This window comes from Pelodiscus sinensis, chromosome 31, assembly GCF_049634645.1.
Source record: "Pelodiscus sinensis isolate JC-2024 chromosome 31, ASM4963464v1, whole genome shotgun sequence".
Lineage (NCBI taxonomy): Eukaryota > Metazoa > Chordata > Testudines > Trionychidae > Pelodiscus > Pelodiscus sinensis.
The window spans coordinates 4,382,875-4,399,057 of NC_134741.1; the positions used below are offsets into that span (position 1 = coordinate 4,382,875).

At 51.6% G+C, this 16,183-nt stretch overlaps 1 protein-coding gene and 2 non-coding genes across 9 annotated transcripts in view; all 3 read right to left on the minus strand.

Annotated features, from left to right (window-relative positions):
* Window positions 1–5,359: 5,359 nt before the first annotated feature.
* TRNAI-AAU (transfer RNA isoleucine (anticodon AAU)) lies at window positions 5,360–5,433 on the minus strand. The gene has a single exon. It is a non-coding gene; the product is annotated as a tRNA-Ile (tRNA).
* A 1,408-nt stretch (window positions 5,434–6,841) lies between these two features.
* Window positions 6,842–6,914, minus strand: TRNAK-CUU (transfer RNA lysine (anticodon CUU)). Its single transcript has one exon. It is a non-coding gene; the product is annotated as a tRNA-Lys (tRNA).
* Window positions 6,915–11,865: 4,951 nt separating this feature from the next.
* Window positions 11,866–16,183, minus strand: part of LOC142821594 (uncharacterized) — a 184,784-nt gene continuing 180,466 nt past the window's right edge. For 5 of the 7 annotated variants that reach the window (XM_075913020.1, XM_075913019.1, XM_075913022.1 and 2 more), the window contains 2 exons: window positions 14,166–14,279; window positions 11,866–13,546 (listed from right to left, as the gene is read on the minus strand). In XM_075913020.1, the coding sequence (XP_075769135.1) occupies window positions 12,219–13,546; window positions 14,166–14,279 (1,442 nt within the window). In that variant the 3' untranslated portion in view covers window positions 11,866–12,218. The remainder of the gene's footprint in view (window positions 13,547–14,165; window positions 14,280–16,183) is intronic. The other 2 variants (XM_075913025.1, XM_075913024.1) reach the window with 1 other exon arrangement.

The following is a 16,183-nucleotide window of genomic DNA, read 5'->3' on the forward strand; positions in this document are numbered from 1 at the left end:
GGGGGTTGGCCATGCCGCACCATGCCATGGGAGAGGGGATTTGGCTCCAGGTCAGGCACACGTGGGGTTTCCCTGCACCACAGGGGAGGGGGGGAGTCGGGCCCGGAGGAGGCACATGCTGACTTCCCTTGGGGCCGGGGGGGGAGAATCCTAGGAGGAGGCAGATGCAGGGGACTGTGCTGCCACTGGCCCCCCACCCCCTGACCACACTACCCGCTCCCCAGAACCCACTCCTCTGTCCCGAGCCACAGAACTCTGTCCCCTCTCCCCTGTCCCCAGCTACAGAACTCTGTCCTCATTCCCGTCCCCACTCCTCAAACTCTGTCCCAACTGGCACCCTGTCCCCTGCTGCAGAACCCTGTCCTCTGCCCTCCCAGGACCCTGTTCCTTCTCCCCTGCCCCCCGCCGCAGAACTCTGTCCCCACAAAATGTATAATTATAAATGCTTCATTTTAGATTTAAATAGCATGAATAAAAAGACCATTTATTTCATAACTATAAACACCTGATTTTAATTTTATATATCGCATAATTTAAAAATAAACTTTATCAGAGTGTGTCAGTGAGGGCTGGGGATAGCAAGTGATGGACAGGAGGAGAATAGAGAGGGCAGGGCTTCAAGGAAGGGGTGGGGCGGTAGATCTTCACCTGTTCTGCGATTTAAAAAGTGATCTTGGGTGTAAGAAGGTTGGAGACCACTGCTTTAGACCTACTGAATAGTTACAGGGCTTCCAATTGTGTTACAGAAAAGCCTTATTGTTACATAAGACCTTTCCAGGCCAAGGACAGCAGGATCCAGAAGCACAGATAAAGGTAGGTAAGTACAACTGCAAAGGGACTCAACCCCTCAATTTTCTGACATGAAGCCAGACACCTTGCCCTTTAGGCCATGCAGTCTTGGGCTGCTCAGGATTGAATTTCTTGAAATGTGTAGGTAGGGAAAAGTCTCCCTAGTCCATCAGGTTTTATTATTTTCCTTGTTTGGGGGTTTAGAAATCACGTCTGAGCTGGTGAATTATTCTTATTGTGTGTAAGTAAGCATTGCAGCCCAGGGATTTTCCTGAGTCTATGTTACTTCATGGCTCTCTACCACCTAGGCTATCTCCATACTGCATCTCTCTTCCCCAAAAGCTTATGCAAATGAAGCACAAATTAGCATATTGCCATGCTAATTTGCATAATTAATTTAGGTCTGTTTTTGCACAAGAGGCTTTTGCACAAAAAGGAGCTGGGTAGACTGGGGCTCTTCCTGCCACCTGCTTCCCCTGGCTGCAGCCTGGCCTTGGGCTCTTTCCTGACAGCCCCATGGGGCCAGGGGAAATGCAGGGGCCATTTCAGAGTCTGGTTGGGGGCTGTTACCTGTCCATGCCGTGATGGGGGAGGGGAGAGTGTCACACGGCTTCTTCTAGAGCTGGTATTTAAATAAAAACAAAAAATAAACAAGCAGCTGGGATGGGGCAGCTGGAGGGATCTGGGAGACCAGAGGCAGCCTGAGCGCTGAGAGTCACAGGGGCTCACCAAAAACATCAGCTGTTTGTCCCATGGTGCAAGGGGCAGCACTCAGGGATCTGAACTTTGCAACCTGAATTCAACTGTTAGTGGGCCCTTCCTAGGTTGGTTGTTGTGAAACCTTCCTGCTTTACATTTCTTGTTCTCAGGCTGGTGAAAAGAGATTTTTGTGCCTTCTGCTGGGTGTCTAATGTCCACTGGCGCTTGGTCTCTCATCCAGCAGGCTCAGATGAGCTGGGGCCCTGGAACCTACCAGCCTGGCTAGAGATGCAGGGGGCTGACATTGTGTTTTTGCTGCTTCCCCTGATGCCCTCAGGTCCAGTCCCAGCAGCTGCCAGGCTCTGCCTATTGCCCCCTGGCCTCTGCTAACCCACATGTTGGGTGTGGAGCTATTGCCTTGGGCGTAGGAACAGTCTGGGAGAGCGAGCAGCACAAGTGAGAGGCTGGACCAAGATTCACTCAAATGGTTTGGTTCTTTTGGGTCTGCCCCTTCTGCACCCCTAGAGACAATGAAACAAAAAAAGACCCAGGAGAAGAACCCAGCTATTTTATTTTTGCTGTGGCATAAATGGATCTAGCTCTGGGGTCCTTCTGCATGTGAAGCACCCCTGTGCTCCTGGGTTCTTCTGCCCCCCGCCTGCGATGCCATCCACTTGGGGGAGCACTTGCCCTGACACTTGTACATGGGCCAACATGGACAAACCAGTGGCCTCACTCAGGTGTCCTTCACTAGCTCAGCTGGTAGAGTTGCAGACTGTAGTGCGTGCGTGGCAAGTAATCCTTAGGCTGCACTGCAATTGACAAAAAGATTATGGGTTTGAGCTGCTAATTGCATTTCTTGGGATGCACGGGCCTTGAGACCCCTTGAAGGCTGGACTAAAATAAAGAAGGGTTGCACTTTGGAATTCAAAGGTGTTGTCTGGGACCATAAATTAGCACAGTTTTAGAGACACTTTTTTCAGAATAGGCTTTTCTGATATTTGGCCCATCTACACAGGCCCAAATGTGGGGAAAACCTCCTCTTTCGGAAGAGCCCTTATTCCTACTAAAATGAGGAATACAGGCCTTCCAAAAAACACGCCCACTTTTTTGGAAACTGATCTCCATGGATGTGGCAGAGTTTTTTCAGAGATACAAAAGGTATCCTGGAAAAACTCAATATTTGGCATATAGCCAAGAAGGGTATCTGTGTTGGGGCTGTTGCTAAAAAGGGCACTGTGGCCTAGCTGGCTAAAGCAGCTGCCTTATAAACAGGTGATCCTGGGTTCAAATCCCATTGGTGACTTGTTGTAGCCTTTGATCACATTTTCTTATGTCTTCCTGTGACAGAAAAGGCTTCCCCTGGCCACTGATCAAACTGCTGGCTCAGGAAAAGGCTGACTGGGGAGGAGTGTTGGGAAGAAGGAAACCACAAGTCTGGCACGGGTGCAGAGGCTGCTGTGACTGGCATTGGCAAGGCAGGGCTCTGACTGCAATTGCTGGGACAGGAGAGCCTGCAGTACACTCCCTTGTGATTCCCTGGGGGTGTCAGTGCCCAGAGCTCCTGTGAGTGCAACCTCTGCAGCTCCTGCAGCCATGGAGAGTCAGGGTATTGGGCATCAGGTGCTTCTCACTTGTGGTTTCCTTCTTTCCAACTCTCTTCTCCAATCAGCCTTTTCCTGAACCAGCAGTTCCATGGGTGGCCAGGGGAGGCCTCTTCTGTGTCCCAGAAGCACATAGGAAAATGTAAGCAAAGGCTTCCAACAGGCATCACTGGGAGATGAACCCAGGATCTTGTGTTTGCTAGACAGTAGCTTGAGTCAGCTAAGCCATGGTGCTCTCTGCATGCAGTTTGGTGAAACTTTTCTACCCTATGGTCCCAGACAACACCTTTGACTCCCAGCGTGCAGCCATTCCCCATTTCCTTCCAGCTCTGGCAGTGTCTGGCTCCCCAGGACAGGGCAAGGGGGCTGGAGGACGCTGGCTACATGTGGCTTGAGGATCTCACAAAAATCCCAGCCAGTCTGCTCTGTACCCCCTCAGTGGCAGCCCGTGAGTCTGGGGAAATAGGCAGTCGCCTAGAGCGCCACCAGCCCGTGCACACAATGATGATGTCATGAGTGCCAGGGCACCCTGTGATTACATCACAGCCGTACAAGCACGGGTGCTGATCGCACCTTCCACCTGGGGCGTCAGCTGCCGCAGCCGGCCTCAGACCACTCCTGCACCCCCTAATGTCTGCTACAGCTGCTTCCAGACCAGATTGTGCTCTGCCGCCGGCATCACAAGGTACTGGGCAGTCAGGGCCAATCCCCCAGTGCAGCCTCTGTCCATGGCCACACAAGGGCTCCTTTGGGAAGTGGGGCAGGACGGTCAGGCTGGGGGTGAGAGGGGTGTGATAAAACAGCATCTGTAAGAAAGTTAAGAGTGGAGGGCAGGAGGTAGGGCCTGGGGGCATGAGCAGCGCTGGGCAAGCGGGCTCAGTTCAGTTTCTCCCCAACACAGTTTCTGGCTCAGGGCGTCCCTTTCCTCTACCCCAGTCATCACCGGGCTGTGAAGCAGCACCAGAGGGTTGTGGGCTGTGTAGCAGTGTGGGGCAAGTCTAAACCACACCATTCAGTGTGAGCTAGGCCAGTTATTCCTTCAAAGGTTGTGGGTTCAATTCTTGCCAGTGTCACTTTAGCTGTTTCTTCATTACCAGGGCAGCATTTACAGAATCAGCAACCCCCTTGAACCATGGCCAAATGGGCCCAAGGCAAAGGAGGGGAGACAGCCCCACTTCCAGGAACTACAAGTCTCTGCACAGCAGAGGGAGGGAAGCAGCTGCCTCAGAAATGTTCTTGGCTGCTGGCCAGGAGTCACCCAGCCAGAGCCTGTCTTTGGCACCCCAGGCTCTCCCCCCCTCCCCCCCCCCCAGCACTGATGGGAAGAGCAAACAGTTGGCCAATTTTATGACTACAGATGAGGCTGTTTTCCCTGACTGGGAATCAAAACCCGACCACAGCACGCACAGTGCTGACCCCTAGCCACTAACCCGCCAGGGAAACAAGAAGCACACTTACTTGCTCAGCTACACTCGCCCTTCGCCGGCCACTTTCTGTTCCCTTCAGAACGTGGGGCCATTCTCAGAGAAGGTGCGTGATGCCGGTGTATTTCTCTGTGCCTCCCCCGCCCCCCCTTCCCCTGCCCGCTCTTCTCACTTTCCTCTCCCCCTTCCCCTGCTGGTAACACAAACAGGACTTCTCCCTGTGCAAAGAACAAACTCTCTGATTTTGATGTGGGGAATGTAGAACTGGGGAGGAGGATGGCAGAAAGGGGAAGAAGGGGGAAGTGGGGCTCAGGGATGGTGCTGGGACTGGCGTCAGCCTTGGGTGGTCCCACTGCCTCATGTGCAGGGGCCTCGGCAGCCATGGGGAGGCTCCAGGAGGAGAAGCCACAGGAGCAGGGGCAAGGGCAGGTTCAGGTGGGACCTGAGCAGGAGCAGTTTGGGTTCGGGGAGGCTGCTGGGCCACTGAAGCACGTGACCAGGCAGTTGGCAGCAGCTCTGTGTGCCAGGCACGTGCTCCAGGCCTTCTGGAAATATTGAGCCTCCCTTTGTGACTTGTGCTGAAGAGCCTTGGGGCAGCCACTGCAGCAGCAGGAATTTGGGCATCAGGCCACCCCATTGGGGACAATGGAGGGAGGAGAAAGATTTTCCTTCCTATTGGGGAAAGCAGGCCAGGCCAAGGCCCTTTTAGCCACTGGGTCTGTGCAGGCTCAAGCCTCCTCCTACCAGTTCTCTGGACTGTTTCCTGAAAAAGTCTCAGCCTTTTGCTTGTCTCTACTTCCCATAGCAGGTAGCTAAAGGAAGGGAAGTCATCAAACACCCCTGTGGCCAGCATGGGGCTTGAACCCACCACCTTGGCATTATTAGTACCACGCGCTAACCAACTGAGCTAGCTGGCCTCCAGACCTACAGCTCACCAGTGGTCCTTTGAGGAAAGGTGCCTTAGGCAGCTGCAGGGCTGTCTCTGCAGCTGCCAATGGCTCTTCTCTGACAGGGCCACTAGTGACTCACTGTGACGTGGGCTGGCTAGTCCAGCTGGTTTGAGGGTTGGTCAAGGTGGCTGGCGGCTGGCAGACCCAGAGCAAAGAGGCAGCCGGAATCTCTTGCTGTCAGCACCTTGCCTCCCAGCTTCTTCCCTGTCAGCAGCAGCCGCAGCCCCTTTTGGCCACTGGGTCAGCCTAGGAAGGGAGGCAGGAATGGGGCATCAGATTGCAGGATTCAGAGTCCTGAGCGCTGCCATTGTCACCCTGGGACCTGAACCAACCACCCCTCACTCAACTGGGCCGAACTGGTGCCCCAGTTCATGCCCACGGGGACCTGCTTTACTTGGTTTCCTTCCAACTTCTTCTCCTGGGCTGCAAGGAGCATCCCTGGGATAGGCATAGGACTCTGCTTCCCCACAGTCGGCCCCACCCCACAGGCTTTGGCAGAACGGAGGGGAGGGGCTCTGCTCACCCCACTGAATCCCACAGAGGTGCTGAGCTCGTGCCCTGCCCCCCTCAGCTTGGCTTCCCTCCTCTGCCCCATTCCTGCCTCATTTCCTCCTTGGGCCAGTCACACAAGGGAGGCAGCAGGAAGAGCCATCCCCATACGCCAGCCTCCAAGGGCAGGGGTGGCCAAGACACAAGACCCCAGCCTGACCCATCTGGCTTCCCCAGGCTGGCACCAAGGGGCATTCTCAGCTGATGTCACTCCCTTCTGTCACATGGGATTCGGGCTCATCTCAGGCACAGGCCTGGCAGCAGGAGCTGCACTTACCTGGCCACCAAGGGAAGCTGCAATAAGCTGTGTTTCTGCCTGGCTTTGAATTAGAGCCTTTTTGTATGTTAGACAACCATGATAACCACTACACCACAGAAAAACACATTGGTGGGGGTAGAACTTGGCTGTTCTGTTCCTAGCTCTTTCTAACTCTTTCTGCAGGGAAGGGGAATGCACCTTGTGAACACTTCACCTCTTGTTCTCATGGAAGCCACTAACCTGAGCTGCCAGCTCCTCATTTCCTCACCAGCCCCTTGAGATTTGTAGCTCAAGGCTGGAGCTGCTGTGGAAGGAGGTGAAGCTACAGAAGCTGACGGGACAATCAGCGGGCAGAGGGTTATTTTTTCTCCTCCCTGGGCTGATGTGGCTAGAACTGAGGAGAAGAAAATCCTCTTCCCTTCTCCTCAGAAGATGGAAATTGCAGTTGGTTCCCTCTTTGGTTCTCCTAAAGCTGGACCCCAGGACTAGACTTTTTCTTTCTAAAACCCTGTTGAAAGCTGAGAGTGAATTGCCTGTAGACTGAGAATGTGACTTAAAAAAGGGCATCACCCAGCATAGGGCTTGAACCCATGACCTTGAGATTAAGAGTCTCATGATCTACCAACTGAGCTAGCCAGGCTAGCTGCCAAAAAGCCTTCTCACACCCCATTACAGGGTATCAGGAGCCAAGTGTTCGCCACTGCCTGACAAGTCTTTTTTTTTTTTTTTTTTGGCCCCCGGTGACCAAGAGTCTTGTTGCCAGCCTGGAGAAGACAGATGAATGAGGCCAGGAACCTATTGGAGAATCTTGTGAAATATTTGTCCAAGTTTAAATCCATCAGAAAATGGATTTATAGGTGTTTCTGTGGCGTAGTGGTTCTCACATTTGCCTAACACACAAAGGCTATGTGTACACTGGAGGGCTCTTGCTCAAGAATGGCTGTTCTTGCGCAAGAATCCTCAGAGCATCCATACCGCCCACCCACTCTAGCGCAAGAAGATTTACAGTACGGCATCAGAAGACAAGGATTCTTGTGCAACAGCTATGCTCTTTTCTGACAAGTGTAAGCCCTTCTAGTTCCTGTGCTTTGACTTCCTTTTCCATAGGCTCCCCAGAGAGAATTTTGTGCCTCCTGATGGGTGTCTGACGCACCCGGAGCTCAGTCTCTGGCTTGGATGGGCCCTGGAACTTACAATCTGGCTGGAGCTTGCTGCTTCCCCTGATGTTCTCATGTGTGGTTCCAGCAGCTGCAAGACTCCAACTCTTGCCCCCATGGCACTAACAGGTGCCCACCTCTAAGCGCTCATTTAAATTGGTCTTTATGGTCCCTTTCAGTGCATTTTTCTCCTCAGCAGCACACAAGAGAGAAGCCGTTGCCAGCGGCCCTGCAAAGCAAGACGAGCTTTTCCTGCCTTCCTCAGACTGACTCGCTACTTGGCCCCATTACTGCCTCCCTTCCTGGCCTGACCATGTGGTAGAAAGGGGCTGCGGCTGCTGCTGACAGGGAAGAAGCCGTGAAGGAAGGTGCTGGCAGCAAGAGATTCCGGCTGCCTCTTTGCCCTGGGTTTCAGTGCGCCATGCCGTTCGCCAGCCACCTTGACCAAACCTCAAAGCATCTGGACTAGCCAGCCCACATCACAGTGAGTCACTAGTGGCCCTGCCAGGGAAGAGTCCTTAGCAGCTGCAGAGACATCCCTGCAGCTGCCTGAGATGCCCCCCTCAAAGGGCCACTTACAAGCTAGGTTTCTGTAGGCTGCTGAGCACAGTTGGTTAGAGCGTGGTGCTAATAACACAAAGGTTGTGGTTTCAAGCCCCATACTAGCCACAGCGCTGTTTGGTTTGGTGACTTGCCCTTGTTTAGCTGCCTGCTATGGACAGGGAAGCAGAAACAAGAGAAGGCTGAGAGCTTTGCAGGTAGGCCAGAGAACTGGTGGGGGGATGCTCCAGCCTGCACCGACTCAGTGGCTAAAAGGGCCTTGGCCTGGCCTGCTTTCTCCAATAGCAGGGAAACTCTTCTGTTCCCTCCATTGTTCCCAATGGAGTGACAATGTCCAAATTCCTGCTGCCACAGTGGCTATCCCAAGGCACCCTGCAGGGAGGAGGCACCCAAGCCAGAGAAAGGTTCAATATTTCCAGGTGGCCTGGAGCATGTACTAGGCACATAGTGCTACTGCCAACTGCTTGGTTGTCTGCTTCAGTGGCCTGGCAGCTGGCCCTCCCCAACCCAAACTCACTCCTGCTCCAGTTCCCTCTGAGCCTGCAGCTGCCCCTGCTCCTCTGGCTTCTCCCCCTGGAGCCATTCCATGGCTGCTGAGGCCCCCACCCATGAAGCAGTAGGGCCACCAGAGGCAGGCGCCAGTTCCAGCCCCATCTTTGAGCCCCACCTCTCCCTTCCTCACCTCTCCACCAGCCTCCTCCTCCCTCCCAGGTTCTTTACCCAGCCACTCCCCACTTCTACATTCCCCACATGAAAACCAGTTTGTTCTTTCAGCAGGGAAAAGTCAAGTTTGTTTTACCGGCAGGAGCAGGGGGAGGGGAAAGTGGGAAGGGAGAGCAGGGGAAAGGTTGGGGGGGAAGCACAGAGGGGAATGTAGAGGCCCCTTGTGGGGATGCCCAGGGGAGAGTCTCACAGGTGTCCTTGTCTGAAATTCTCCTCCAGAGCCTCTTGGAGGTACAAGCCCTCAATGGGCTCCTGGTGGCATCACGGGCACCGAGTTCTTCAGTGGCCCCAACCCAGGTAGGGCAGCTGCTGCATAGAAGAAAGTGGCTCAGGGAGGGAATACATGAATGACCCTGTGGAGGTTGGTGAGTTTTGGCTTGTTCGCACCAGCCCAGGCAGTGGACTGTTTCCCTGCCTCTAGGGCTCTGAATTGGGACCCGGTGGAGAAAGAGGGCCTGGGTCCTGCTACCTCCAACCCAGGGGCTAGCCATTGCTAGCCTACTCTAAGAGTTCCCTGTCATTGGTCTTGAGCTGAGAAGGCTGTGCACTGGTGAACTAGAGACACTTACCTGTGGACTTGAGCCAAGAAGGCTGTGCACTTGCTAAGTAAAGACATTTCTTGCAGGACCTTAGCCTGGAAGGCTGTGTGTCTGTTGATCCAAACCCCTCACTGGGGAACCCCAGCCTGGAGAAGGTGAGGCTTGTGTTAATCTAGGACTCTACTCATAGACCTCAGCCGAGTTGGTGATGCTTCTGTTAATTAAGGGGCTGGGTTAAAGTATGGCTACCTGTACACCGGCATGATTTTCCAAAAATGCTTGTAACGGAAAAGTTTTCCTTTAAAAGCATTTTCAGAACAGAGCGTCTCGATTGGCACGGATGCTTTTCCACAAAAGCACTTTTTGCGGAAAAGCATCTGTGGCCAATCTAGATGCGCTTTTCCGCAAAAAAGCACCGATTGCCATTTTGGCAATCGGGGCTTTTTTGCGGAAAACAAATCTCAGCTGTCTACACTGGCCCTTTTGCACAAAAGGGACTTTTGCCCGAATGGGAATAGCATAGTATTTCCGCAAAAAGCACTGATTTCTTACAGTAGGAAGTCAGTGCTTTTGCGGAAATTCAAGTGGCCAATGTAGACAGCTGGCAAGTTTTTCCGGAAAAGCGGCTGATTTTCCGGAAAAACTGGACAGTCTAGACACAGCCTAGGACTAGATTAGACTGGGAGGAAAGTGCAGGGGTTGGGATGAAGGGGACACTGCAGAAGTTAGGGGCACAATGCAGGGTTGGTGGCAAAGGGTGCACAGGATGAGGGTGCAGGAGATGGGGAGCTCATGGATGCAGGAACAGTAGAGCAAGGCTGGGTGGGAATGAGACTGGGTGCCAAGCTAGTACATTTTCAGGGTCCATGTGTGCAGGGTCACGCACCTTGCTAATTATCCTTTGGTTTAGTATATTTCTTCCATAATTTAAATTGCACGTGTGTGTGTGTAAAACTCTCAATAACTCATGGGTGCCATGTAGGCACACATCTGAAAAAGTGCACAGGATGTCACTCTGTGCACAAGAAAAAACTCACTCCACTCATGGATGGAAGATCTTAGGACTACTGGCTGAAGGCTCTAGCTGGGACTGTGATCTTAAAGATGGAGGGGACTGACATGTAGGCCTCTGAAAGGCTACATCAAGGAGAAAAGACTGCCACAAGCTCTTGCTGCCCCAGCACACGTGTTACTGTGAAGGGGGAGGAAGGAGACACACCTCTCCCTGCCATGGTAACTCTGGGGCTGGGGACATGGGATAGCCAACTGTCCTCTGGCCACAGCAGGACTGGGCTGGGGTTGAGACCAGTGGGTAGAGGTATATCTCCCCACCAAAGCCCTATCAGCTCACATGGCATTTAACAGGCTGAGGCACAGCCACCTGGCCACATAGCTTACAGGGAACTCAGGTTCTAGGTTTCTTCCCCCTGTAGGTTCTCCAATGGCTAACAAGAGTTGAGCTCTGCCTGAAGCTTTCCCCACAGTCAGAGCAGCTGAATAGTTCTCTCTCCTCTGTAGGTTGTCTTATATTTAACACACACATGGACAAGGGGGATCCAGTAGATACAGTGTACTTAGATTTCCAAAAAGCCTTTAACAAGGTCCATCACAAAAGACTCTTGTGCAAATTAGGTTATCATGGGATAACCAGGAAGATCCTTCCCTGGATTGAGAACTGGTTGAAAGGGTAGGAATAAACGGTAAATTTTCATAATGGAGAAGTGTAACCAGTGGTGTTACCCCAGAGTCAGTCCTAGGACCAATCCTATTCAACTTAATAACTGATTTAGAGAAAGGGGTGAGCAGTGAGGTAGTCAAGTTTGCGGACGTTACTAAACTGTTCAAGATAGTCAAAACCAAAGCAGGCTATGAAGAACTTCAAAAAAAGATCTCACCAAACTGAGTGACTGGACAACAAAATGCCAAATGAAATTTAATGTGGATAAGTATAAAGTTATGCACATTGGAGAAAATAAACCTAACTATACATACAATATGATGGGAGCTAATTTAGCTACAACTAATCAGGAAAGAGATCTTGGCGTTATTGTGGATAGTTCTCTGAAAACGTCTACAGTGTGCAGCAGCAGTCAAAAAAACAAATAGGATGTTAGGAATTATTTAAAAAGGGACAGAAATTAAGATGAAGAATATCTTACTGCCCATATATAAATCTATAGCACACACACATCTTGACTACTGTGTACAGATGTGGTCTCCTCACCTCAAAAAACATATTTTGGCATTAAAATAGTTCAGAAAAGAGCAACTAAAATGATTAAGGGTTTGGAATGGGTGCCATATGAGGTGAGGCTAAAGAGACAGACTTTTCAGTTCAGAAAGAAGGGACTAAGGGGGATATGATAGAGGTATGTATATAAAATCATGAGTGGTGGGGAGAGGGTAAATAAAGAAAAACTATTTACTTGTTCCCATAATATAAGAACTAGAGTACACCAAATGAAATTAATGGGTAGCAGGTTTAAAACTAATAATAGAAAGTTCTTCTTCACACAGCACACAGTCAACCTGTGGAACTCCTTGCCAGAGGAGGCTGTGAAGGCTAGGACTGTAACAGAGGTTAAAAAAGAGCTGCATAAAATCATGGAGATTAGGTCCATAAAAGGATATTAGCGAGGGGGTAAGGAATGGTGCCCCTCGCCTCTGTTTGTCAAAGGCTGGAGAAGGATGGCAGGAGACAAATTGCTTGATCATCATCTTCGGTCCACTGCCTCTGGGGCACCTGGTACTGGCCACTGTTGGAAGACAGGATACTAGGCTAGATGAACCTTTGGTCTGACCCAGTATGGCCATTCTTATGTTAAAGTCTGACCTGTATTTGAAGCCTTGTCTGCAATCAGAGCTATTATGAGGCGACTCTCTTGTATGTTTTATCTGATGGTTAGTAAGGCAGGAGCACTGACTATAGCTTTCCCTGCAGTCAGAGCAGGTGAAGGGTAGCTCTCATATGTGGGTTCTCCTATGTCTAACAAGGTGTGCGCTTCTACTGAAGCTTTTCCCACAGTCAGAGCAGGTAAAGGGTTTCTCTCCTGTGTGGGTTGTTCTATGTCTAACAAGCTGTGACTTCTGACTGAAGCATCTCCCGCAGTCAAAGCAACTAAAAGGTTTCTCTCCTGTGTGAGTTCTCCTATGGAGAACAAGGTCTGATCTCCCGATAAAGCCTTTCCCACAGTCAGAGCAATTGAAAGGTTTATCTCCTGTGTGTCTCCTCCTATGTGTAACAAGGTTTGACCTCTTCCTGAAGCTTTTCCCACAATCAGAGCAATTGAAAGGTTTCTCCCCTGTGTGGGTCCTCCTATGGATAACAAGCTCTGAACTTGTACTAAAACTTTTCTCGCAGTCAGAGCAATTAAAAGGTCTCTCTCCTGTGTGGGTTCTCCTATGTCTAACAAGGTGTGACTTCTCATTGAAGCTTTTCCCACAGTCAAAGCAATTGAAAGGTTTCTCTCCTGTGTGGGTCCTTCTATGGGTAACAAGGTGTTCACTTCTACTGAAGCTTTTCCCACACTCACAGCAATTGAAAGGTTTGTCTCCTGTGTGGGTCCTCCTATGGGTAACAAGGTGTTCGCTTCTACTAAAGCTTTTCCCACACTCAGAGCAATTGAAAGGTTTATCTCCCGAGTGGGTCTTCCTATGGTTAACAAGATGTGAATTCTGACGGAAGCTTTTCCCACAGTCAGAGCAGTTGAAGGGTTTCTCCCCTGTATGGGCTCTCCTATGTGTAACAAGATGTGAGCTCCTCAAAAAGCTTTTCCCACAGTCAGAGCAATTGAAAGGTTTGTCTCCTGTGTGGGTCCTCCTATGTCTTACAAGGTGATCGCTTCTACTGAAGCTTTTCCCACAGTCAGAGCAGTTATGGGGTGTCTCTCTTATATGTAGTATCTGATGGTTCGTAAAGTGCAAGTGCTGACTGAAGCTTTTCCCCGAGTCAGAACACTTGAAGGGCTTCTCTCCTGTGTGGGCTCTTTGATGTTCAATAGGAGTTTCAGAGTCACTACAAGTGCAGGGTGACTGTTGATGGGGGATTTTCTGTTGAACGGTTTCTGTGTTTCTTTTCTCCCCTCTGCTCCTGTGACTGGATTTATCCTGTCCCCCTCCTGGATGGTTTCCATGCTGCCTTTCTGGGCTATGCTGACTCTCACAAGTCTCTCCCTGCTCACGTATCTGGGAAACATGCCCTTCAGGTCTTCCCAGTAACATCCCACATGGAGACACTTGCTCCGATTCCTCCTGCTGCACAATATCATGGTTCTCAGTCAGCATCCCATCACCTGTTGGGATAGAGCAGTGGTCCCCAACCTTTGAAGGTTGTCGGGCGCCAGGGGGCGTGGCCGTTCGCCTGCCGGGCACCAGGGGGCGGGGACACTTGCACGCCCGGGGGCGGGGCCCCCCCATAGCCGCGTGCCCGGGGCCCCCTCCTAGGGCTGCGCGCCCAGGACCGGCACTCCCCCCCCCTCCCCGCAAGCGCCATGCGCCCGGGGCCGGCGCTCACCGTGCGCCATGTGCCCAGGGCCAGGCCAGCCCCGAGCACCTGGCGGGCGCATGCAAATGCCCCTGCGGGCGCCATGGCACCCGCGGGCACCGTGTTGGGGACCACAGGGATAAAGAAATAATCCAGACAGGAGTTATTCTCTATGATGAGCTGAAAGAAAACTCTGAAAGAGGAATAGAAAAGGGGACACACGCTCAAATAATGATTGAATTATCATGAGCTGAGTTCACCCTCCTTCTTCACAACTCTTCCACAGAAGAGAAAACCCAGCCTTTCCTCATCCACCATGCTCTGGCTCAAGTTGAAGACAGGCTAAAGAATCAGACAGACTTCATGAAAACACACAAGTAACACCTGCTATAAGTTGGTTTCTGAGGCATTTTTAACTGATTGCTCACCTGTGTGGATGCCACTGATGATCTCTCCTTCCTCTCGGCTCTGGTCATCTGGGACCTGCAACTTCTCCTCTCGCTCCACCCAGGTGATCACATGAACTTCAGAGACTGGAAATCCTGTTTGGAAAGTAATTAAATAAGTGCTGATCTTGTTCATTAAGGTCTCTGCCATTACTGCTTCCAGAGTCAGGATCTGAGTCACCCATCCAGAGAGGCTCCTTTCCAAGAGCCCAGAACACACACACACCTGCAGTAAAGGTCCACCCCCCCCCCCACCTTGAGAATGGCCCAGCTCTTTCCCCAGGAGAGCTGAGCACTCTGATGCACTCTCTAGGGTACAACTCAGTCCCCCTCAAAGCCCATTCCATCCCCCTCATCCCCAGTATCTCAGAGCAGGACAGGGACACACTGCTCAGAAGGGGAGCCCTAGGGAGGGCTGGCATGTCTGACACCAAGGCCCCCAGACAGGGCTCAGACTGTAGCAGCCACATGCCAGGTCACTAGGACTTGGAGAGGAAGGACCCAGCAGAGCTCTAGTTCCCCAAGGCTCTGTCCACAAAGCTCCTGGCTGGTAAGCTGGGCTCCCCCTGCTCTTTGGCTCAGATGTTCTACTTGGGCTAGAAGGAGGCAGAAGAAGGTGTCTGAGCAGCTAAATGAATCCTTGGCAGGCTTCTTCAGGGCCCTGCCTATGCTCCTGATTCCTGATCCCAACTTCCTGTGTCTGGGTGGGCCCTGCTAGCTGCCCACAACAGCTGCCATTCCTGCAGCTGCCCAGGGTGGCATGAGGCTTCTCAAGCGACCAGCCAGGGTGAAGCTGGGCCGTGTTGCTTCTCTGATGCTTGTGGCTGTAACTCAGCTCCCCGTCTGTAGCCTCGGTTCTACTCTGACAGCAGCAGCCTTTGTGTAGTTTCCCAGTCTGGTGAGCCTGGCCTTTGATTTGGGGCCGCTCCAGGGAGGCACAGAATCGACCACATTTGCACCTTGTGAGCGCTTTCCCCTCAGCTTTGCCTCCACCCCTTCTTGGGCCTGCATTTAGTGTTCAGAAGAGCCACCTGTGATGTGACCATGGAGATCATTGTGCTACCACTGTTACACAATCGCAAGAAACCTTGTGCGAATGTGCTGTGTGCCGAGTCAATGGGAAAATTCTGATCTGATTACTAGGATTATCTTATGTCCATTATTTTTGAACTAAAACAAGCCAGGCTTTGGCAGAATGGTGGAGCACTGCTATCAACTAACCAAGAAATCACATTCCTGAGCAGGAGGAGGGCAATCAACTCACCGCTCTCTGCAGGAACTGCAAACACACAGTCCTAACAGATAGCTCACTGACCCTTGTGCACAAGAGCGGGATGAGGGGATAATGGATATGGATGTTTTGTTCAAACAAAGAGGCAGAAGGCCAAGTGGGGTAGCAACACATGGAACGCAACATGTATTTTATTTTGGTCAATATGAGAGGAGAAGTCACAGGAAGGACATGTTGATACTGGCTGAGGGGCAGTGTTCTAGCTGCTGACTGAGCTGGTACCATTATTGGGTTGGGACAAGTCTCACTATACCTGTGTCTGAGGAGCTGGGACACTAGCACCCTGCTCCTTTCACAATAAACCTGGCTGAGTGCCTTAGCCTCTGAATGGAGCCTGGGTCTTTCTTAGCAGCAACCCTATGCCGTGCTGCATGGATAAGCTGCATGCCCTGCCAGTGCCGCTGGCATCAAGGCTCCAGAAAGATCCGCCCTGAACAGCCGTATCAACTCTCTGTGGCACTAGCAGCAATTCATATGGCACTGCAGTCACTGTGGGAAGCAAAATTATCAATCACAGCAGCACCTGGGAACTCTGGTGTAAATCAGGACCCCACTGTGCTATTGCAGTGCTCATATGGAGCTAAGCATCACCCCTCTTTAGTGTAGGTATCCTTCCCAGCCCTGAGAAACAGGGACACACTATAAAAGCTAGTAAAGAGAGAGGTGACTGCACACAGAGAGTCTAAGGGACTGGATCAAGGTCACACAG